This window comes from Podarcis filfolensis (genome assembly GCF_964270895.1).
Source record: "Podarcis filfolensis genome assembly, chromosome: 3".
In the NCBI taxonomy this organism is placed as follows: domain Eukaryota; kingdom Metazoa; phylum Chordata; class Lepidosauria; order Squamata; family Lacertidae; genus Podarcis; species Podarcis filfolensis.
In genome coordinates, this window is record NC_139606.1 from 22,721,389 (window position 1) to 22,744,855 (window position 23,467).

Sequence of the window (23,467 nt, forward strand, 5' to 3'; positions counted from 1 at the left end):
AAGTGAATGTATATATATTTGCATTGTTTAAATGGCATGCATAATGAGAGATTTTGATTATGCTCCCTGCTAGTAGCAGCTTTGTCTTGTTGCCAGCCAGCATGTGTTTAATTATTATAGCAATCAGTTCACATGCGCTCTTGTTCAGCATTTGTAAATGGGAAATCTGGTTTTAAACCATTTAAATGGCCTTGATTAATCAACCCTGCTCCACGTTTGCTTTGTGACTAATTTATCGTTTTGTTCCTCCTCTTGTCTTCAACTCTCCAGGTTGTACAAAACAACTTTGTCCTCTTTTGTTCTGCTGCAACTAATCTCCACAACCACATTGATTATTTAGTGCTGATTGTCTTGGTAAGCATGTGGACAAAGCAGAGCCCCTTTGCAAAGTATGTTGCTCTTACGCTCTTATTTTCATAATATGGTATGCATATCACTATTTAGACCCTGGATCATGCCACACCCAGGGTTAATTTCATGTCATCAGGCAAGTAAATGATCTGGATTGCAGCTAGGAAGTTGGGCAGGATGTGAAATTCATTGAGTTTGATTTGCGTTTTAAAAACATTATTTGCTAACTCTCTGATCAGCTTTTTGACCCATGTTTATCAAGTTCACATGATAGAGATGGTGCAGTGGGTTAGTGTGTCTGGCTTTTAACCAGAAGGTTGGTGGTTCGAGTCCACCCAGGGGTTTTTTTGGGCAGGATTCTTGCATTGCAGGGGGGTTGGACTAGATAACAGTTCTATGATTCTATGAGAACTGCTTTGCGGTGAACCCATATGGCCTCGTTTGTGCCCTTCCCTTTTTGTGATGTGTGCAATTATTCATATGGTGCTTCCTTGATCCCCTTGATATGAAGCATACTTTCTCCTGTAATGGTTTTTCTCATCATTCATAGATATCTGCAGCACTGAGCGTTCCATGCTGGCAATGGTTTCTGAACAAGTTCGGCAAAAAGACTACTGCGGGTGGGATATCAGTAAGTAAGCAACTGAGGCACTAAATGCAAGCTGGCATTTTTGTTCTTTAGAAATAGCCGTTTCTGGGATTGCACCAAACATTTTTAACAGTGCTTTTGAAACTTGAGACACCTTCCCCCTTTTGGCCTTTGTGCTTCTTTTCCTAGTCAGGCCAACATGGGCTCCCAATTTCTGGTTATCGTTCAGATTTGTCTTCATTTTCCCTGCATTCCCTCCTACTTTGGATTGGATCATTCTCTCCTTCGCACTATGGGCTATACTCTGCCTTGATAGGTAGGGTGTAGATTATATAACGCAAGGTTAATTAAAGGCTACTTCTGGTAACATTGCATTCTTTCCTGCAGTCTTCAAGAGACTAGCCAGTGTTTCCCTTTAAGCCATTGTTTAATCCAGTATAAGGGAAATCTTGATTAATTTTAACTACAGGGAATGTTGATGATGGCAAACTGCTTGATTTTGGCTGGTATAGTATAAAGCACACTTAGAACATTCTTAAATGGGTCAACCTGGTACTTTTATCTTTCTGAAATTTATAACATGAAGTCTTAGAGCATTTTATTTTCCTAAGGGCTTATTCTCTCATGCCTTTAATCAAGGTTCTCTGTCACCACTCTGGTTTAGAATATCATAGAATTGCTTACCCAAATGAGCTAATTATAAAATCTGTGCATATCAGGAGTTCCTGAACTGTGTCAGGGAGGAAGATACTTTGTAAGTGCAGATTTTCTGTTACAATTAATGAGAAGGCTAAGAGCAAGCACTACCTACAATCATTTGTCTGCAAAGAGCAGAGATACATCAGCCGTGAATTTATTTCCTGCTTCTCTGCTTATGTTAGCAAAGCTTTTAAGAATATTAGTGTGAGCCTCTGGAATGCTGGGTCATACTCCTTCTTTACAAGGAAATCCCATTTTATGGCACTATTGGTTTATAAATATCTGGGTGCTTTGGATTCCAAGTGGGTAAACACTGCAGCTGTGCTTAATCTGTGCACATGCAATCTTGTATTGTTTGAGTGCTCTCTTGTGGTGAAACAAGGTCTATTGCTGAGTATTACAGACTAATTCAAGTGTGTGTATTTCTCATTCAGAGTTCTGTTGATTGTTGACTCTTTCGTTTTAGAAACACTGGTTATTATAGGCAGAGCTGTCTAGCTGAGTGTCTGCTTATGAATGATTAGGCAGCGCTTCTAAGCAGAGCTTGCTCAGCTATGTACAGTCATACCTTGGAAGTTAAACAGAATCCGTTCCGGAAGTCCGCTTGACTTCCAAAATGTTTGGGAACCAAAGTGCAGCTTCTGATTGGCTACAGGAAGCTCCTGCAGCCAATTGGAAGCTGTGTTGGATGTTTGGCTTCTGAAAATCTTTCGGGAACCGGAACACTAACTACTGGGTTTTGATCGTTCGGGAGCCAAGGCGTTTGAGATCCAAGGTACGACTGTATATATTTGATGCTTGCATAGCATGGGGAGCTGAGCCAGAAATGTCTGCCCCATGCACACCTGTAAGAAATTATAAAATTAGAAAGATATGGTGTCAACATGGATTGGCAGATATTTTCCTCACAGAGCAAACTGGGTGTGTTCTATACTGTGGTGGATATGAGATGCACTGTGTGAGGCAGAGGCAGGAAGTCCATGATTTCCCCTGCAGCAAACACAGCCTGCATCTTTAACCTCTTGAGTGGATGACCACATGTTGCATATAGGAAGCACAGGTGTGTCTGTTGTGTGAAGATTTATAGCTTCTGCAGGTGGGGCGGAGGGCCCCAAAATAAATCAGGGCCCCTACACATGTAATAAGAGGTTTGACTTCAGAGTGTCAACAGGTGAAGCTCTCCCCGTAATTGTCTTTCCAAATGACAAAAGGCTTTAAGCAGGTCATATTTCTACCTGCATACAGACGCGAAAACCAGGGTCTTCCCCTAATGCCCACCCTGTTCCATGAAAAAAACACAAGCTTCATGAACTGCAAACCAAATGCATTATTTTCATCAACTGATCTTAGGCTTACAATACTGCATTTGGTGCAAGACTGGGCTTAGTAATTCTGGATGTTGTTTGTGGGGAAGGTAGTCAGCCTTTCGATTTAGAGTAGTTAAGGTCCAGGTGCCCATGCTTGGATAAATTTAAGACTAAATGGTTAAAAAGCAAGCAGTTGTCACGATCCAAGGGACGTCCTCAGGGACAGGGGACCCACTAACTGATGATATAAGCCTCCACCAAAGCACCCATGCCACCACCGAGGGCAGGGTTGCAGGTGCAAGGGAAGCTGTTTGGATTCAGAGCACTGGAAGAAGCCTTTTGGACCCAGACTGCATCCTCCAGCCTCCTCAGGCTCTCTCCTAGGGAGTTCCCAACAGGGAACTTCTTAGCACACCCGATCTCAGCAGAGTTCCCTGTCGGCTTTGCTCAGCTGATGGGAACTAGCCGGGAGCCCTGCTTGCAAAGGAACAAATCAGAAGCTCTCTTTAAGCTGTCAGCTGTTCCTTTATAACAAAGTCCGTACCTGATCCACATCAGACATAGCAGGTATGAGGCAGGTGAGCACCATTTGTAGGATACAGCGTTGCAGGCCAAATGGGAGCCAGGTCCCCCACTCCTGCACTCCTGTTTCTCAACTCCACAGTAACGCTGATCTAACCATACACATTTCTCCCGATTTCCATTTCTTCCAGTTGATGATTCCCGCTTCGACCATGCTGGTGTTCTTTCCAGAACCGGCTGTTGCCTACCTTTCGGCTGGTGTTTCAGGGATTAGCATTGCAGCCTCTTTGCTGTTGCCATGGTAGGACAGTCTTATAGGTGTGTGTGCATATGTGTACCAGGTACAAAATCAACTGTTATCGGCATTTAAAAGGAAATATCTGTTACACATTAGGATGTGCGGCACATCAGACTTTGTAGTATCTGTAAGGTATACTACGTGTGCCCTGTATCAGGGCACTAAGAAAAAGAGCAGTGTATCACAGTAGACTTTTGACTCGCCCAAACTCACAGGCCAGCTCTTTTTCGCCTGCACGCAGTGAAAGCAGCTTCCTAAGCTGAAGTTAAAAGCCACTTTTCATGCTATTTCCCCCCTAGCATAGATAAGAGATTGAGTGTGGAAATATGCAAAAGGGGATGTGAGAAGAGTTGCACAAATGTCTTGTTTCTCTCTTTAACCCTCACCTTAGGAGAAGCAGCCTCTGCCATATTAATACTTCCTTGAAATGTTAGGCATCACTAAGAAGGACTTAAACTTACATTTATTCATCTCCTATAGAGAGCACAGCCAGGCACCTTAAGATGGCTATTGCATTTGTAAAAAGGTTTATGGGAACATAATAATAAACGTACAACATAATTTGTATTGGTTGAGAGCAGATCAAAGAGCTGTTCAAACAGAGGAATGAATTTTCTTGAGAGTCGCACTGGTGTTTTCAGCCAGTACAATACCCGCAGATGCTTTGAAAATCTGCTATCTTGTTAGGAGCATAGATATTTGGGGTCTCTCTCGCTCTGTCTCTCTCGTAATGGCTTGAGAGGTTTTACAAATGTCTCTTACTGTAACTCATTACAAAAGTCCTCCTGGGGAATATGCTACACTCATTCAGTTTTATTCTCTGTTGTTCTAGACATCACTAACCTATCAGCAGAAGTAATTAAATTTGATGTTAATCAAGAGTGCAGTCCCAGCCTCCCTCCCTCATGCTTATTCCAGAATAGCAAACCTCTGCCAGTGTTAAGTTTCTATCCATTAACCTGCGAGATCATTAATTGCTTCAGGATTCCTACCTGACCTGACCTAATTAGTTTGTAAACCCTCCATGTTTTACATAAGTGGTATAATATTTATTAATTGTGCCACAAAAGATGAAAATGTCTTTCTTTTAAAGTACTGTATGCTGCTCATTAAAATGTCACATCTTTTCCCAGAAATATCTTATGGATGTGTAATTATTTTCATTGGTTGGTTAAAGGTCCATGTTGCCTGATGTAGTCGACTACTTTCGGGTGCAGAATCCTAATTCAGTAGGACATGAAACCATCTTTTATGCTTCATATACCTTTTTTCATAAGATGTCAGCTGGGATTGGACTAGGAATTTCTGCAGCTAGTCTGAAGTGAGTAAAACACGCACACACGCACGCACACACATGGTTGCTCCAGATATAGATATAGGACCACATTATAAATATCCATGTGTCAGTATCTGGGTTCTTTTAGGTACATAGGAACCCAGGGCATGGTAAACTAATGTGGGGTTTGTTCAGTTAAACTCTCAGTATCACTTATAGTTCAAGGCTCTTATTACCACTAGAACCAGCATCCACGCCCAGGAGTATCAGTAAGCAGGAAGTGGTGAATCTCTGAGTATCAAACCTAATGAGAGCCAGTCAAGTGAGGTGGCTAAAGGGTCAAACTAGGTCTGAGGAGCATCCAAGTTAAAATCATCACCATGGGGTTTGCTGGGCAAAAAGAAAAACAAACAAATACAAAAAAGAGAGGTTCTCTAGATGACCTTAGGCGAGTCTCGATTTCTCAGATTGCAAACCTGCCATGTTGTAAAAATAGGCAGCAGGAGACCCTCGAATGACATTCTGAGTGGAATCTAAATGTGTAAATTAATATTTGTTTACCTGATACAAAAAGCCATTTTGAAATCCAAAGCCAGCCCTGCTTAGTTTTCAACCTACTTGGAATATACAAGCTGTGGATTGTGGCTCTTTCCTAATGAGGGTTAAAAACAACAACACTCATTTAACAGCTTGGAAGCAGTGTGTGGAGACAAATTCCTACATGTCAAATTATATTTATTTCATAAAATCTATATGCTGCTCGATTGTAGAAAACCTCAAAGCAGTTCACACGTACAAATTGTTGTTGGGGGTGTTGTGTGAACCCGCACAGATGTACAATTCCACTTTCCATGGCTAGTATGATGAGTCTCACCTTTCCCTACTGACCTTGAAAGTGGGGAAAGGGGTTGGGTATCATCCCCACAGTTATACTGGGCTTATGAAGCACAAACTACAAGCCTCAGTCCTCTTTATCAAATGGATCCGCTCCCAAGTGTGTAGGAATCGTTCCAACAGTGATGTTGTGCGCCAGAGCTGGTCAGAGGCCTCCAGAAGCTCTGTGTAACTGCAAAGGTGATTCCTTACACCTTCCTTATACCCAAGCTTAGAGAGGGAGGAGGGAAATAGGACTGTCCTTAATCCTGCACTGTGTTTTTCCGAGATGCAGTTTGAAGTTGGGTAAAGACTCTGCTCTTTTTGGTTGCTACCACAGCCATCTGAAGTTTGTGGACCCCTGTGCATTTATATTGCAAATTTCATCAGAGCTCCACTGAACTGCCTGAATGTGCATTTTGATGTGAAATAGGAAGTGCATCAGTTAAAAAGTCACAAAATCCAGCTAGTGTTTGAGTGAGTAGCAAAGACTCCACATGCAATTTTTAGTGCAAGACAATTTAAAATTAAGTCTTGCCTCAATGCAGTGAACATGCTCTACTCCTGCTTTAGTGTCTGCAGACAGGGAACTTGTAGTTCACAGAATTTCTAGCAGATAAGGAATTCTACTGCATTCTGCTTGCTTAAAAATGTCAAAAAAGTTTCATAGGATACAAAGGTTAATAAATACATGTCCTTGTACAGGGTGAAATAAATTAATTCCACAATGTGAAACTGGTTTGCCGAAGATTTCGGCTACAGAATGTAGGTAATAATTGGCTCATTGCTTCAGTCTTGACCACAGCGAGAGGTAAAAACGTGACTGTTTCATCTGTAAGCCCCTACCTTCTTCATTACTCAGATCTGGCATCAGCAAGAAAAAAATCTCCAAGGAAGCTGAGATGATATCAAGGAGCCAGTGAAACCCCAGGGAAAAAAAATATGCCGAAGGCTCTACATTGTGGGTGGGAGAGGTTACACACACACACACACACACACACGAAATAGTAGTATGAAGATACGACTGTAACATCTATTTATTTTTTTAATAGTCTTGCAGGCTTCAAATCAGGAGTGTGCAAACAGTCTCACAGTGTTGTTATCATGCTGAAAGTCTTGGTTGGAGCAGTCCCATCTCTTCTCGTGCCATTAGGCTTGTTTATACTCATTTTCTATCCAATCAATGAAAAAACTCGAAAGGAAACAAAACATGCCCTTGAAAGACGAAGGTAAGTATGTACCTACAACAGATTCTCTTAGTGCTCACTATGGAAGAGATAGGCAATTCCAAAACAAACACCTTGTATTATGCTGCATACAGAGAACCCCTTTACTGACCTAGAAAACAAAGTCTTTTACTTTGAAAATCATACTGCATTGCTTGACTACCAGCATTTTCTGGCTTCATTTCAGCAGAGGCTCTATAGGCTTTCTATATGGTATGATGTAATGCCCTGCTATTGCATTTTTGCATTGTTAATAATGTCAGTGCAAAGCTGCAAAGGAAAGTGATTTTTGTTGACTGCCCCTTCACCCTGCACTTCTCAGGGCCACCTCCTACAGTGTTCTGGAGGGTCCATCAACACTCTAAAGCAGCCGTAGGGGAGAGGCCCCACCGGGCCAAAAGCATTCCCCACCTCTGAGCTACAAGCTGCCACTTCAAATACTACTAAGGGGCAGGACCATGTAACCACCCTGAAAGTTACAAAAGCATGGAAGAATAGTTGCCAGGTTCCCAATGCCTCAGGAACAATTTCAGATGATGCATAACTGAAACGAAACACTTCAAAAAGGCTGGGTCCAGGGGATGCAGGTGGCGCTGTGGTCTAAACCACTGAGCCTCTTGAACTTGCCATTTGGTAGGTCAGCAATTCAAATCCATGTGACAGAGTGAGCTCCTGTTGCTCTGTCCCAGCTTCTGCCAACCTAACAGTTTGAAAGCACACCAGTACAAGTAGGTAAATAGGTACCACTGTGGCAGGAAGGTAAACAGTGTTTCTGTGCGCTCTGGCACTTGTCACAGTTCCATTGTACCAGAAGCGGTTTAGTCATGCTGGCCACATGACCCGGAAAGCTGTCTGTGGGCAAATGCCAGCTTCCTTAGCCTGAAAAGTGAGATGAGCATCGCATCCCATAGTCACCTTTGATTGGACTTAACCATCCAGGAGTCCTTTACCTTTTACCTTTATTAGATGTCATTGTCTTAGCACCTATGTTACAACGTCAACCACAGAAACCACATTTCTTCATGTGTGGTTCTTTTGCATTTTTTCAAACAGGCGTCGTTCAAGCATTCTCTGTAAGAATGAAGAAATCACTCCTCTTTGAAAGCCGGAATAGCTTGTGGTAACGAAAACCTAACCAGGCAGCAGTGCTTTGTGGGATAAAAGGCTGTTCCTTATTCCACCGAAGCTTTATTTCACGGATGATACACACATCTATTTATCAAGGCTAAATGAATTCAGAACACATTGTAACTTGGAGCATAGTTTGGAGAGGAATGCTTAGAACCTGTATGTATAGAACACTGGGGAAACTGCTTGCTGCTCTTTCCACTGATCTACAGCTATACTGAGGATTGGAAAACAAGCCGCCTTCTAAGCATCGCCCGACGGTCTGTCTCCAAGGATGGGTAGTCCTCAAAATTTCAACTAAGAGGTCATGTTATCCATGCCTACGCAGACTCTCTGTTCGTCAAACAATCCCCTTTGACAATTTGTTATAAATAACCGATGACAGCAAAAATAAAAATGGGGGGAATCTTCTTTTCTTCATCAACCCTTCAAAGTGTCGGCATGTTTTCATGATTTTAAAATGTAATGTTTTGCACCTTCTACTTATCTAAGTCAAGACTTTTTTTAATAGACACTTGGTTATGTCCCATTAAAAGTGGCTCTGTGCAAAAACATATTGACAAATAGAAAGGCTTGCTTTTCATGTGCTTTTTAAATTCAAGCCCATATTTAAACTATCAAATTAAGGCTGTGACAAAGCAAGAGCATCTGTAATCCAGCACGATGCTCCAAAAGAAAAGAGCAAAACCTTTGTGTCTTTGCTCCTGTAAAATGTTGGAGATTTGCTATTCTAAGTGAACAGCTAGCTCCGTGATTATTTACCTGGAGATAATAATATTGAGTGTGGCTCTTCAAAATCAAGGGTTCAAACAATTGCCACTCCATTGCATTACTACTTTTGGCATTTCTTGGTATGACAGTGTGCACAAGAGGGTTGGAGGTAGTTTATTTAAAAAATAGCTAATCAGGTGAAAACCATATTTTTCCCAGGTACTATATTATTGGGAGAACGCTTTTGATTGCTACATTCTGAAAGTCAAGACTTTCAGAGGTTATTGCACCAAATAGTTGACACCCTTCAGGAGTACCACACGGTCCCCCACTGATTTTGTAGTCAGATGTTCATGTGGAGGTTCTGTTGTTGTTGTTTTGAACTGGCACCTTCATATTGGAGTCACAATTTGGGTAATTTCTATGGTGCTTTTCTGAGCTCCTAGGACTCTAATTGCATCAGAGTTGCATACAGTCTTCAGATGGAGGCACCAGTTCCTATTAATAGCATCTGCGAATGAACACCACCTGCTCATGAGCTCCGTGGCAGATTCCACAGAAGTTTCCAGATAATGTAAATAATTATCCGTTCAGGTGCCAAATGCTTGGGACAGGAGTGATTAGTCAGTGTTGTGTCTGCCTGTGCACACAGAATATTGGCATTCTCTTTCACAATGTGCTAAGTTATTGTCTCCCAATGTCACACTGTAACTGCCATCCAGTGCTATTTCACTCATTTCTCCCAGGTCATGTTTTGATCCTGTGTTGAGAGTACAGATTAATGAAACTTGAAGCCAGTCCATACACAGAAAGAGATACAAAAACAGAGCACACAGCTACATGTGTTGTCTTCCTCTGCTTGCAAGTAAATTGACTCTCCAGGTAGGTTCTTAGTGAGCTAAAAATATCCAATGCAGCATGTAGCATTGCTAGGAAATCTAAGCGGGGGGCAGATTATATGGTACATGGCAGGCTTTGTGACCAGTGTTGGCTGGATATGATGAAGTATAAAACTCCCATTATCACACTTAGCTGTCGGCAGAGAAATTGCGCTATTTTTACAGTGAAGAGCAGGTTCTCTCAGTCTGACCTGGTACATGTTGGATTTTTAATGGCTAGTGTGTATAGCTGAATATATTTAGAAATGGAGAATGTATTTTGTTAATGAACTGTAGTGTTCGTAAGTTTATGTTTAAAAACTTTCACAGGGTTGGGGAAAATTCTGAACACTTAGAACGGGTGCATTTAAGTTATTTTGGAGCACAACCCATTTGGGAGTTGTCAAGCTATATATGAGCTGAATGAGGTGGTGGAAACTAAACGCTTCTTCCATTACATAGTGGATATTAAGCCTACAAAATACAAGACTAGGCCACTGTATTGTTTAAGGGTCTCAAAGATGACACAGTAACCCAAGGAATTTCAATCTTTTTGCTGCCAAGAAAGCTTGTCCTCCTTTACAGTCTCTGTGCAGCCACAAGGGATGTCGGAGAATTCTGGCAGAAGCTGAAGAGGAAATCAACATCATGTTTGCTTATCTGTCCCATGTCCCGAACGGTATGTCACTGTTGATGGTTTTAGTCTTCAACCAATGTGTATTTGATTATATTCCCCCCTGTTTGCATTATGTTTGCTTTGCATTAAAATGAATGAGATGGAATAACAATGACAAAGTAATTTATGCCAGAAATCACATAGGTTCTGTATTTTTGCTGCAGCGGACAGCAAGATGAGTAACGTTTTTGGTGCAAGGCAAGCTGCAGTGGATGCCACAAATACAAGATACAACAGAAAACGATGCTTTAATACATCCCTAGCAGCCACATACCAGTTTTAAACCTGTGAAAACCCTTTTGGAACTGAAAGCACGCCTAGTATGCATTCAACACTCCCCCTGTAGGTGAACATTGCAAGGAAAGATAAATTACTGAACTGCCTTTAAGGCACTTTTTTTTAAACCTTTAAACCTTCACATGCCTGCTGTTTCCAGGAAGTCGTCTAATTGTGAGACTTTTGTGGTTGAGCTGAGAGTTTGTTTGGACCCTGGGTGAGAACCCAAAGGCTGAAGGGTGTGTCAGAAGGAAAATGAATTGATACTGTTTTATAGATATATTCACAACTTTGTATTTTGTAACGTTTTTATATGTAATTATGTATTTTTGTAATATTTTAAGTTGTTGCTTCAAATTTTTGTACACCGCTTAGAGAAAAGTCTAATCTATTAAGCAGTATAGAAATTAAATAATCAATTAAATCATCTCAAACTGCTGATAGACCTGCAAATGCCACAGAGGATAGTTTTGACAATTACTATTAGAATAGAACATGCCGTATTCCAGAACGAAAACATGGTGTTCAGCTGACTAGCATAGGAGAGATAGCAGCTGCTGCTTTTTGGAGAAGCTGAATCAGTTTATTAAAAAATATTTTGGTATATGTAAGATAATAGTTAGCAGTGCAATGAAAATGTATAATGGCAATATTAGCTGTCAGGTGATTTTAACAGTTTCTCCATTATTATTTTAACATCTTATTTTAACCAGGATTTTATAAAAATGGATTAGGGTTTCTAATATGTTCTATATGCCCCTTTCCCATTCTTCTTTCTTGAAACATCCACCAACCCACTCACCTGTAAGGTCTAAACAGCATTGCAAAGCAGCAAAACATCATGTTTGAGATCTCCAGTTCCCAAATATTAACTCTGCCCCTCACCTCCTAGGGTATGTGATATCACTTTAGAATACCCAGCAATCAGTCTCCATAGCTGTTATGAATTAAACAAATCTACTTTTTATTATAGCTTAGAATTGTTTTTCTTCGATACATGCATACTCTTTGACATTTTGAAGGAAGACTTCAGTTGAGATACATTAAGGTTAGATGCAGTTACTCTTATCATGATTCTAATTAGTGACTAGTTCTGTAAGTGGATTTAAATAATCACTTGTTCAAGTGCATAGGAATTTCCAGGCACTGGTAAAATACAAATACATTAGTATAACAATACAGAAACTGTAGCAGGAGGAGTGTGTTATATGGCACAGCAATAAATATGAGCCAGTTTTGATTTCCGCTTCTAGAATCATAAATACCACCAGTAACATAGTTTTCAGTGTCTTCATGCCACTGAGATGTCTCCTGAGTAAATTCTAATGACAAAACCCCCTGAAGACCAATGCTCTGGATAAAATTTGACTTTTGTGTTTAGTAGAGAAACATAATTGGTGAGGAAATCTGAAAATATAAATTTGTTAATAAATAGGGTTGTTGCTGTACACTGCCCTGGCAATTTATACTTTTTATAAATAAATAAATAAAATAAGAGACTGAATAAACATGTGGATGTAGTCTACAGAACTATACCAGGATCCATTACTAAAATAACCTGAAGTTTGCAGAGCTGTAAATTATATTTTAAAAAAGACCGACAAGGTAAGATGTACAAAATGGTGAAACACCACTGGAGTGTAAAAGCAGGGAACCCCCCCCCCGCATGAAAATGTAACTTTTAATTATGGGCAGTAAAAACTTTCAGTCTTAAGTGACAACTAACAAACTGTCCTGACGGAACGACTTTAATTTGGTTATGAAGCCGTACTGGTTTGGCCTGAAGAATTGCTCTGTACCAGACACTGAGAAGAATGTTCTCCCATTACTTCCATAGAACTGTTATAACGATCCAAGCTTTGGGAGGAAATCTTCCTGTATCCACCACCTGTGGAACTGATAGTTTTCAGTGTTTTGGAAGAATCAGTGCTGCTATCGTTACAGCTGGCAATATCACTAGAGCGGGCATCCCTTATGACTATCTCCTGCAGGGCATCAAATGTTAATGGAATAAAACCTTCGTTGTCTGAAGTGAGCACAATCCAGGACAAACCTGTTGAAGACATTAGATACATACAATTTTTCAAGAGCATAATAGAAAAACAGTGATCTTTGTTACACTGTTTGCAATATAAAATGACAGTAGCTGGCTGGCTGGCCTAAATTCAGAATTTAGCTTAACGGTATCAGACGCAACAGTTATGTATTATGCAATACACTTCTAGCCATAGGTGCCAACTCCCCGGGGCCCTGGGTGCCCGAGCACCCACAAAATTCCCCATGAAGGGCACCCACAGCCCTGGGCATCCATGGTCATGGGACCAAGCTGGAACTCCTGCTTCTAGCTAGCAATGTTAGATTAATTTTTACGTACACAGAAAGCAGCAAGAAATACATCTTGACATGACTTCCAAGTCACAGACAACTTTTAAAATGAGTGCATCAAAATGACACGGGCAATTCTTGGCTGGAAACATTTAATTCAGACAATTCTTGCAATTCAGATTCTACCTTGTACATTGAGAATGGTGGTATTTCAATACAGTGATTATACTCTCTGAATGGCTGGTACAAGCTAGTAAGACATGAACACTCCCAAGGGAAGGGATAGTACTAGCAAACCAAACAGAAATTGGGGGTGACCACTCCACTCTGACAGCCGTCCATGTCTTGGTTCAGCTTGTAGCCCAGTGAACAGAGAAGCATGCAGCACCTCAGTACTGGAGAATGAAGCAGCAACAAAGGTTGGATTCTATGCTTTAGCCAGGGTCCCTCCTGTTGTCAAGCAAGGCCACAGACCCCACTGTTCTGTAGCTTGGCTGCCAATGACTTGAGATGTTTCTTGCTGAGCAGCAGAAGCAAACTCCCATTTTTTTTCTTGTAGTCCTGATGGCACTACAATTTTGCGAAGTCTGAAAATGCAGTGCTGCAGATGCTCAAGAGTTTTTCTCTAAAAAAAATCAGGATAACCAAACTGCTTTTGTTTGGGGGTCCCCCCCCCCGCCTTCTTCCAACACAGCAGGAATGTTGGAAGTAAAGAATGAAATGGTGGAGGGTGGGTGGGTGTGAAATGACTGTTAAGCCCAAGGTCTATATCTACCTAGCTGCACCGTTCAGGGCCCTCCTCCCTTTCATCTCAGTTTCAGCCCATTAATACAGCAATGTTAGTGAGCTGCCTAAAGATTGTGGTGGGGTGTTCTTCCTGGAATGTGCATGGAAACACTGTGGAGATGATCTTAGCCTTGATAGAACTAAAAGCATTTGGCATGCCTCTGCTTTCCTAAAGCAGTTAAAAGCAGCCATTTCCCCCAACGCCATTCCAAAGTATTTATACCCCAGATGGCAGGGTATAAGTAAAGGTAAAGGGACCCCTGACCATTAGGTCCAGTCGTGGCCGACTCTGGGGTTGCGACGATCATCTCATTTTATTGGCTGATGGAGCCGGCATACAGCTTCCGGGTCATGTGGCCAGCATGACTAAGCCGCTTCTGGCAAACCAGAGCAGGGCACGGAAATGCTGTTTACTTTCCCGCCGGAGTGGTACCTATTTATCTACTTGCACTTTGACGTGCTTTCGAACTGCTAGGTTGGCAGGAGCAGGGACTGAGCAATGGGAGCTCACCCCGTTGCGGTGATTCGAACCACCGACCTTCTGATCAGCAAGCCCTAGGCTCTGTGGTTTAACCCACAGCGCCACCCGCATCCCTTAGGGTATAAATAATAATATATCATCATCATCATGATTAAAGAGGCATTTGGAGGCTTGCTTTTTTCAGGTCACAGGCTTAAAAAGCAGGAGGTAAAATAGGGAAGGGGAGTAAAACCAGACAGTACATGCCAGCTTGAGTTGGGGTAGGGCATGGATAGAATAATACCAGCATCAGCAAAGCAGTTCAGGAAAAACAGGGAGGCAGACTCGCAGACATGCAAGGGGGGCATTATTGTAAAAGATGTCAGGAAGGGCAGCAAACAGCTTTCCCAAACCACCTCTTCCTGAAAGCACAATCAGGGCGAAAACTGGCAGGTCCAAATGATAGTTCTGCCAGCAGCTCGTGAAGCAGCCTTTCCAAAGGAACTTGGTTCCAAACTGTAAAACTGTTCCTGGATTACAGGTGTAGTCACCTTTTAGCAGTCATGCAGTACTTCTCAAATTTTATATCGACACGGCGACGTCATTCACTACCCGTAATTTTAGGAACTGCTAGAAATGCAATTCTTACCGGCAGCTCCATTTGTCGGTTATGTAACACTATGCGGCAAGTGACATCATGAGAAGATTGAGGCTTTACAGTCATGTGAACTTTTAATCTTTCTGCTTAATGCTTTATCTGAACTCAACTTAAGGCCAATACCGCACAAGACTTTCAAAATATCTCTGCGGGCACAGTTAAACAAGCCAGTATATGTAACACATTGTAGACGTGTTAATAACCCACCCTGAAATTGTGCAAGGAAAATTAGGGCAAGTTGCAATTTATAAGATTTACTTTCATAACTGAGTAAGGGGAATCAATCTGAAACTGCCTATTTGAACAGAACGGTGGCGATTTTCTTAAATTATTCCAAATGCCATTTGGGAGTTCTTGCAGCAGCTTGCAACAAATGAAGCGTGCTGAAGCCACTGGGTACAGAGTGGGGTGTTACTAAATTGGGCACACTCTGGTTTTTTCCTGGGCCTTGATAGTGCTGTTAACTTGTAAAATGTCTGCAATTAGGCAACTGCACTTGGGATGCTGAGTATAATTCTGGTCAAGCACCTCAAAAAGGATACTGTAGAGCTGGAAAAGGGTAATCAAAATGAAATTCCCTATGAGGAAAAGCAGAGCTAATGCTCAGAAATATCTCTACACTTGCTACTGAAATACAGCGGACTCTCGGGTTGCAAATGTGATCCGTGCGGGATGCACATTCGCAACCCGCAGTGGTGCGTCTGCGCACATACAGGTTGCGATTCGGCGCTTCTGCGCATGCGCAACTGCCGAAACCCGGAAGTAACCTGTTCCAGTACTTCCGGGTTTTGGCGCGTCCATAACCCGAAGAAACGCAACCTGAAGCGTCTGTAACCCAAGGTATAATTGTAAACATTACTCTAAAGCATAGGTGATATTGTGAGAAATGACACAGAAGATACAAGTTATGCAGAAGAAATCAGTATTCCTTCTCTGATTTCCCAAATGGTCTTCTAATAAGCACAAACCCTAGCTGAAAATAAAGGGCTCTGGCACCCTCGCCTCTTATAAACAAAAATGTAAAGCAACTTCCGTTTCTGAATTCTAAATTAGACCAAATGTAACACACACAATAAAAGGCACAACTGTTTTCCCACTGGCACAATGCCTTCCTTCCAGATCAATCAAATATTTTCACTAAATACCATATTTCTGACAAACAGAACTTACCATGCTGCATTTCAACAAGAGTCAGGTTGAAAATCTGCTGAATTAGACTTAGACGAAGTTTGCCATCGCAGAGGATAACAGCTCGCTTCTCAGGTGTAACAGTTCCGGAACAATCCTTCTGTAAATTAACAACAAACTACTAGCGTGATCAAGACTTATTTCACCCCGTTCCCAGGCATCTTGCAACAAATCTGATCTGCATGTACCTAAATTTGCTGAATGTTCCAACTCAGCCTGTGCTGATCACCTGCTTGGCCCAGGAGCGGGGGAACTATAGCCAGGCCACCTCTTTGCTGATTTGCCCTTAACAGGTAATTAGCAGAAGCACTCAAATTGGACAGCACTTGCCAAAATCAAACAGATGCCCAGAGTCTGGGACTGCATTCAAGGATCTGCAGGCCAGTGCAACAGATATGCATTGTTTGTGCACACAAGAATTCCAAGCAGTCTCAACTGATGAATGCCCAGTGGAGAATTTCCAGAGGTCTCCTTTCCCAGCTGTTGCTCTATGGATGTGGCTCTCCAGATTTGTTGCACTCCCAAACCTCATCAGCCCCAGGCAGAATAGCCAATTGCCAGGGATGATGGGAGTTGTAGTCCAGCAATGTCTGGAAGGCCACAGGCTCCCATCCCTAGATGCTCTTAGTGTCACACATTTTGGACAGTAAAATAGTTTGCCTCCCTTCAGTGAGTTTGTCTTAGCCCATGCTGCTATACAAAAGTTGCTTCTCTCCAGAGATAGGAAGCAAGATTGCTAGTATTTTTAAGCATAGCTGGTAACAATAAAGCAGATGAATACATATACTTTTTGTTCGAAAGGTACCTGATAAGTGATGTTAACAAAAGCGGGAGCACGCGAAGATGGATATCCCAGCAGAGGTTTTTTCCCCGATTTCAAAAGCTCAGTTAGTTCAAAAAGCTGATGCTGCAATTCTGCAAACCTGCAGCACAGCCTTTCCAGATGCTTAGAGGTGTAAGAGGGTTCTTTTTCAATTTGCAGCAAGTTTGTTTTTGAGGAATTTGACATATCCGTAGAACTATGCACATGCTTGTTTGGTGAAATGGATACGTTTGACAATCCTGAAGAGGTTTCGATTCCTTGAAGAACAAGTGAACGATTTGTTGGTTCAGCATCCAAACATCCCAGAACTTGAGGGAAGTCCCTGGAAATTTTTTTCTCCTGGAAGTCAACTGCATTGGTCAGCATGCTTTGCTCATTAGCAGGGCTCTTAATTTCTTCTATGAGTTTTCTTCTGTTTCTAGGAGACTGGATCGCTGTGCAACTTGGCAGTACCAATCCATCACATAGTATATGAGGCTCTGAAGAATGAATTTCTATGCCTTCTTTTTTTACCGGTATGTTTGCAAAGCAAACCTGGGTAGTCCCCGAAAAGGCAGAAGAGTCTTCTTTGCACACAATTTCTTTGACCATCAAACGGAGAATGTACTTGTCCGAGCGTGACGATGGAAGAAAAGCCGGGTCTGTTAATTTCTGTTTTCCAACCAGTATCAGCAATAGCTTTTCTGTCAGGAAACACAATCCCTTTGGCCTTTCGCTTTTCTCCAGTTGAATTTGTTGAATGTTAGGCAAGTGAGATGAAGATAAAGAGTAAGCCAAAATTATATTACAAGTGTTGGACGCCACTGCCACAGTTTGAGTTTTAGAATCAAAAGTCATTATGTCTGGGACCAGAATCCCTGAGATGCTGACTTTTTTGGTAGCTGTCACTTTTCTTTCAAAAGTCACCAAGATCAGGTGTGAGGCATCTTGGCCGCTTCCTGTTAAGTAATCCTTCGTTCTTAGATGAAGGAGAGAATTGTTATCAGTCTGCTGCTTGCTTGCAGTAAGGTGGGTTAGATCCACCGACGAAGATGTAGAAGTTGCAATGGACCCAGGTTTTTCTTGGTCTGTTAACTTTTTCCCACTGTCTACAGAGAGCTCTTCTTTGCAGGCCGACGAGGAAGTTTGCGAGGGAACAGAGTTTCCGACAGCCTCAGATGGCATTTCAAACGAAATGCCCGCGTTTAAGCTACATATCTTATCTAGTGGAAGTTCGGTAGCAACCGCCACTTGAGAACCTAATGTCGCTTCGATTGCACAGATGTAGCCTCCCACGTCAAATATCGGGCAAAAAGAGCATGCATTCAAAGTTTTCTGTTCATCATCCCAAATATAGGAATGGAGGGCACTGCCTATCCCAACCACCAAGCGGTTGCCTTCCTCAGCCCAGCAAGCACAGTGGATGAGCGCACTGCTTTTAATATCTGCTTTTATTCTGGAGTTGTTGATCCGAACGGAGTGTAGCACAGAGGTGTCCCGCGTAGTAAGCACAGCCAAGATTTCCTTTTTCGGGTGCCACACACAGCCCTGAGGAAGGATGGGAAACAGCTCGCCAATTTCGCTGATTTGATAAACCATCAGTTTGTTTCTTTCAGAAACACTGTAACATAGCTGCCACATGGTGATGTGTTTTTTATGCTGGATAGCAAGGAGTGCAGGGAGATCTGGGGCACAAGATGGAGCCCAGTAAAGTCCGTGAACGTGTTCAAACTGGCCAACAACATTCGAGTTGCCAAATTTAGGTTCTCCATTATGCTGATACAACGAAGTCAGGATCACTTGCTTTCCATCAGTCCAAGCAATCCCATGCACAGGATGTATGGCCTGGTATAAGGCATTGAGGCCAGTTCTCAGCAATTTTCCTTTCCCCAACTCCATTTTTATGTTCTGAAGGAATACATCTATAAAGCAAGCAAACAAAAAACATTATTTGAAACATTTTTGCTGTTGCTAATTTGTCTTTATGCCATATAATGACGCAAATACGAAAGGTAAATTCCCAAGAACATTTTGAGGCTCACTGTCTAAAAAAGCATGCTGGATGAATTTCTGCCTTGATCCATCAAGGTTACTTGTTTTCTTCTAGCATTCATCTTTTTTAAAAAAAATTCTTTAGTGATTTGAGACAATAAGCAAAAAGGGGAGTAAAGTAAACACAGTATACAACTGAGGTTCATGTATCTTTTTTCCATAGAGTTTTTTAAATTTCATTTTACAATGTATATAATAAAAGAAAGAACAATGAATAAAAAGATGAAAAACAAAACTATAAAATAGGCACATGGAATGAGTATAGTTGCACATGGGTTAAAATAACAAAGTCCGAGATATAGGGGCCCATGTATCAGTAGGTATTATTTGCAATTTTTAAAAAGTATTTATATTATTTTGTTACAATACTGTAATAGACAATAGCAACTTTAACAAATGCTAGAATATTGGTGTTCTTCTCACATTACCCATTTTTATCTCTAAGGATGCATACACACTATAGCTTTTAAGCCCATTTGAAACACATTCCTTCACTCAAAAGAATTATGGGTACTGCAGTTTATCCCTCAGAGGTACAAATCCCAGCAACTCTTGACAAAACTATGGTACCCATAATTCTTTGGGAGGGGGTGGGATGTGTTTTCTGACATCTATGTCAGACAGGTACTGTACTCTCACCAGAGTCAGGATTGGCAGCAGCTCCCTGCCAAGTGTATGCTTTGTGTCAAACCCAAATCTGCCTTGCATAAGGCAAATATAAGAAGCTGGGGAGAGGAGGGGGCACTTTGTACTAAGTTTACCATCAGAGTGAAAAATAATCAGCCTTACTGCTTGGGGTACAGCTGCCTTCCCATTTCTTTTTTTAAAAAGTGTTTGTAGTGGCTGGGAGAAGTGTGCAACAGAAAAATATCTGGTAAAAGCCTAAAACCTTGACTATATAATGCAGATTGTGCCTTTCCTGCCATTGGCTTGGGTTAGTTTCAATGCTCTGCATGTGTTCTGTATTCCCTGTACTATAGATAGGCTAAAGGTGAATAAATGAGTATCTACGGTAGAGAATTCAGAACACGTGCAGAGCATTCAAAATGATCCAAGCCAGTGATACGTCCCAACTCTGCCTTAGTGATCCCATCTGTGAAATAGGTATGTTTTTTAGTATGTCTTCTACATGCATGGTTGGCATCCGTCTGTCCTGGGAGACAACTGAGGAGCGATTACTTGACAATACACTCCACATATAACAAAGAGTCTCGGGGTACCTTATGAAGTAATAAATTGCGGCATAAACTCTTGTGGCCCAGAACCCGTTTTGTCAGCTATCAGGCGGCAAACTAAACTAGTGCTGCATGTGTGAGACTTGATGTATAGACCACAGCAGGGATGTCTGCACATAGTTCTTGCTTTATGCTTGTGACACAATTCCAGCTTGATTTGTTATGCTACTCTGCACTGGCCTTGGTATCATTGTTAAGTCTTTCAAAAACCCAGTTGCTTGGCGGCAGGTAACTTGTAAAGTGCATACAATAGCCAAACAAAAAATATTTCCGAACAAAGCAAGCAAGGTGTTTTCTGTAGGCTCTGCCAGTCTTTGGGGAGTTCAGAATCATACAAGCATACATAATTGTTGGAACCCGCATGCCTGCTTCTTCACTAGTTCAGTAGGCAGAGTGTAAGACTCTTAAATCACAGGGTTGCTGACTCAAGCAAAATGTGGACCAGATGGGGTCCCTTCCAACTTGACAATTTTTAATGCGCTTGGAGCAACCGCGGTCGCGCTTAACTCTGCTTCATGAGAGCAGAAATCCCTCTTTCAGCGCGATAGCAGCCTAGTCAGGTAGAGCACGAGACCCTTCATCTCAGGGTTGTGGGTTCGAGCCCCGAGTCGAAAGATTCCTGCACTGAAGGGGGTTGGACTAGATGACCCTCGGGGGCCCCTTCCGACCCTGAAATTCTACGATTTTATACAAACCGTATTGCGAAGGGCCCCCAAGGCCTGGACTGAGGACTGTTCTGTGACTCACAGCTCCAGTTGGTTTGGAGCGGGCTGCCGATAACCATAGCTGTCAACCTTCCCCTTTTTTGCGGGAAATTCCTTATTCCAGCGCCGTTTCCCGCTGCTATCCCAGATTGTTAGATATTCCGTAGACTGTCCTCGGGACAGATGAGCCTGCTGATCCCTTATTTTCGAGGCTCCCCGGGACAGGTGAGGCTGCTGATCCCTTATTTTCAAGGCTGCTGATCCCTTATTTTCAAATCTGAAAGTTGACAGCTATGCCGATAACCCCAAGGTCGCAGGTTCGAGCCCCGTATGGGACCTGCGCCGCCTTATTCCTGCATTGCAGGGGGTTGGACTAGATGATCCTCAGGATCCCTTCCGATCCCATGAAAGAACTGTCCGTGTGGATTTGCTTTTCTTTAAACTGAAGTTCAACGGGACTCAGCCCCAAGCAGGCGTATTGGACTGCGGCCTAAATCGTGCTACACACCCACCCACTATAAAACAGCAGCGCCTCGGGGTTTTTCCCTCGGGCCGTTGGCCCCGCCCCCTCCTCCTCCATCGCCCCCGCCTACCTGCCCGCCCCCGCCCCCGCCGCGGGAGGCTCTTACCTTATAAGGAAACGCGGTTCGGTCGCCAATCGGGATAACGACATCGGCCTCTTCTCGCACCCGCTCGGCGCTCTGTTCATTCCTGTTAGTTCGCGAGCGGAGGAGGAGGAGCTGCTCGGCTCCCGAGCCGCCACAAGGGGCGCTGGCTGGCTTTCGGGAGGCCTTCGGTGGTGGCAGTAGGAGGAAAAAGGGGCGGGACCTTAAGCCGGGCGCCTCGCGTCAGCTCCCCTTGTCTACGCTCCTCAGTCGACGGCGCTCTACTTACCACCAACGGGTCTCTCTATGATCTAACAAACGCCCTCTCGCGACAAGGGAGCTGCTTTCCCCTCCCCCCCTTTTTTTGAGGCCTCGCTCACGTGGCTTAAGCTTCTCCTATGCGGTTGGGTGGCAGGCGGCGCGTGCGGTTCGTGAGGAGAATTTCTGACAGGGAGGCGGGGCCAGGAGACGCGCTGGTCCCGCCTCGTCCGCGGGGCTTCATTTGGCCGTTATGAGGCAACCTTCCCCGGTTTGTTCATTAGGAGCTCGTAAGCTTCTCAATACATTTTATGTGCCTGACAATAAAAACAAGTGCTCTGTGTGTATACTCTGTGTGTATGCTGTGTGTATACTTACATACATATAAAGGTAAAGGGACCCCTGGCCATTAGGTCTATATACATATATATATATATATATATATACTGGCGTTTTCCCTCACAGGCGACCGCGGCTTGAAAGCCTGCCTCAAACGCCCATTCGGCCCCGAAGCGCGTCAGGCTGAGGTTGACCAAACGCACCAAACACCACCACCAAGAATGTCAGAAGCTATAATTCACCCCCTTCCAGAGCTACAGTTCCCAACATTTTAACACACCACAGTTCCCACGTTTCTGGGTCGGGGGACAAGTCCTGGGCTTTATATACACATGGGCGCAGGCCGCTAGTCTCCGTCCTAGCGCGTAAGGTTGCTGTGAGTATAACCCGACCTCCGTAGAAATAGCAGGTTACATGTGTAGGTAGCTAGCTCTGCCTCTGAAACTCTCGTCCTGGTAAAAAACAACCGCTGAATTTAATAAACAAGTGTACAGCAAATAAGAAGACACACATGTGCAGTCCTTGGGTCTGTGGGAGGTCTTTAAATGGAGGCGCTCTGGGTGTTTTTCCTGTTTGTCTTGGCCCCTTTTTTGGTAAGCTATGAAGGTCTCCTCTCACCTTTTTGCCATTATTAAGAACGGGTTCAGATGAATTGACTTTCCCTGTGCGTTTATGAAACCCCGTGGTTTATTGCTGTCTGTGCTTTTTCAGTACCTCTGAGCTCTTTTCACACATGTAACCTTACTATATATGTTGTGTTACCTGGAACAAGGGGATAACAATCTGATGGTGAACATTTTATGTCATATTTGCTAGTCTTTAAGGGGCCGCAGGACTCTTGCTCTTGCGGCAAAAGACTAAACACATCTCTCCCTGTTTAGAAATTATTAGAAATAATATCAAATCAATGTCAGAATGAAACCCCCTGTCATTTTTGCTGTTTTGTGAAAAGGTGCAGCCTTCTCCCAAGGACTCTTGGAGGCTTGTGGTGGAGCAAAGACATGGTAGCGGAAGGAAGAACAATATTCCGAGCAAATATTGAATAAGCCACAGTGAGGGAGAAGAGGTAAGACTTAGAATTACAGTTAGAGGAGAAAGGGCTAGTTTCTTCCCCTATATGTATCCCAAATTATATGGATGAACCATCACAGGTAATATACTGGATCATATTTTTAAAAGCAGCAACCCACTACTTAAGGAAATGAGTAAGTCCCTCCTTCCAAATAACAAGCATAATAACTCCAT

The 23,467-nt window shown here is 42.8% G+C and overlaps 3 protein-coding genes across 9 annotated transcripts in view; 2 read left to right on the forward strand and 1 right to left on the reverse strand.

Annotated features, from left to right (window-relative positions):
• The window catches only part of MFSD2B (MFSD2 lysolipid transporter B, sphingolipid), a 32,912-nt gene extending 24,210 nt beyond the window's left edge, over window positions 1-8,702 (forward strand). For both annotated transcript variants that reach the window (XM_083607309.1, XM_083607310.1), the window contains exons 9-14: window positions 271-354; window positions 902-982; window positions 3,660-3,769; window positions 4,944-5,087; window positions 6,968-7,144; window positions 8,195-8,702. In XM_083607309.1, the coding sequence (XP_083463435.1) occupies window positions 271-354; window positions 902-982; window positions 3,660-3,769; window positions 4,944-5,087; window positions 6,968-7,144; window positions 8,195-8,243 (645 nt within the window). In that variant the 3' untranslated portion in view covers window positions 8,244-8,702. The remainder of the gene's footprint in view (window positions 1-270; window positions 355-901; window positions 983-3,659; window positions 3,770-4,943; window positions 5,088-6,967; window positions 7,145-8,194) is intronic.
• A 3,840-nt stretch (window positions 8,703-12,542) lies between these two features.
• LOC310759663 (WD repeat and coiled-coil-containing protein-like) lies at window positions 12,543-21,892 on the reverse strand. Of its 2 annotated transcripts, none has more exons than XM_083607249.1 (4): window positions 21,650-21,892; window positions 17,033-18,951; window positions 16,210-16,327; window positions 12,543-12,863 (listed from the first exon to the last, which is right to left on the reverse strand). In XM_083607249.1, the coding sequence occupies exons 2-4, from the start codon at window positions 18,926-18,928 to the stop codon at window positions 12,568-12,570; spliced, it is 2,310 nt and encodes a 769-aa protein (XP_083463375.1). In that variant the 5' UTR covers window positions 18,929-18,951; window positions 21,650-21,892; the 3' UTR covers window positions 12,543-12,567. The 2 variants fall into 2 exon arrangements, with proteins under 2 accessions (XP_083463375.1, XP_083463376.1); XM_083607250.1 differs by lacking the exon at window positions 21,650-21,892 and adding an exon at window positions 21,012-21,528.
• Window positions 21,893-22,028: 136 nt separating this feature from the next.
• Window positions 22,029-23,467, forward strand: part of FKBP1B (FKBP prolyl isomerase 1B) — a 53,275-nt gene continuing 51,836 nt past the window's right edge. The window contains exons 1-2 of one of the 5 annotated variants that reach the window (XM_083607506.1): window positions 22,029-22,154; window positions 23,175-23,288. The gene's annotated coding sequence lies outside the window, so the exon portion shown is untranslated. Of the gene's footprint in view, window positions 22,155-22,255; window positions 22,274-22,387; window positions 22,599-22,634; window positions 22,816-23,174; window positions 23,289-23,467 lie in introns of those variants that run through there. The other 4 variants (XM_083607508.1, XM_083607507.1, XM_083607509.1 and 1 more) reach the window with 4 other exon arrangements.

What these genes read in the sequence shown, in the direction of transcription:
- LOC310759663 (XM_083607249.1), bottom strand. Translation starts at nt 18,928, where the DNA reads ATGGAGTTGGGGAAAGGAAAATTGCTGAGAACTGGCCTCAATGCCTTA. An exon ending in TTGTTAACATCACTTATCAG is followed by an intron (nt 16,328 to 17,032) that starts GTACCTTTCGAA and finishes GTTAATTTACAG; the next exon opens with AAGGATTGTTCCGGAACTGT. An exon ending in TCTTGTTGAAATGCAGCATG is followed by an intron (nt 12,864 to 16,209) that starts GTAAGTTCTGTT and finishes TGTCTTCAACAG; the next exon opens with GTTTGTCCTGGATTGTGCTC.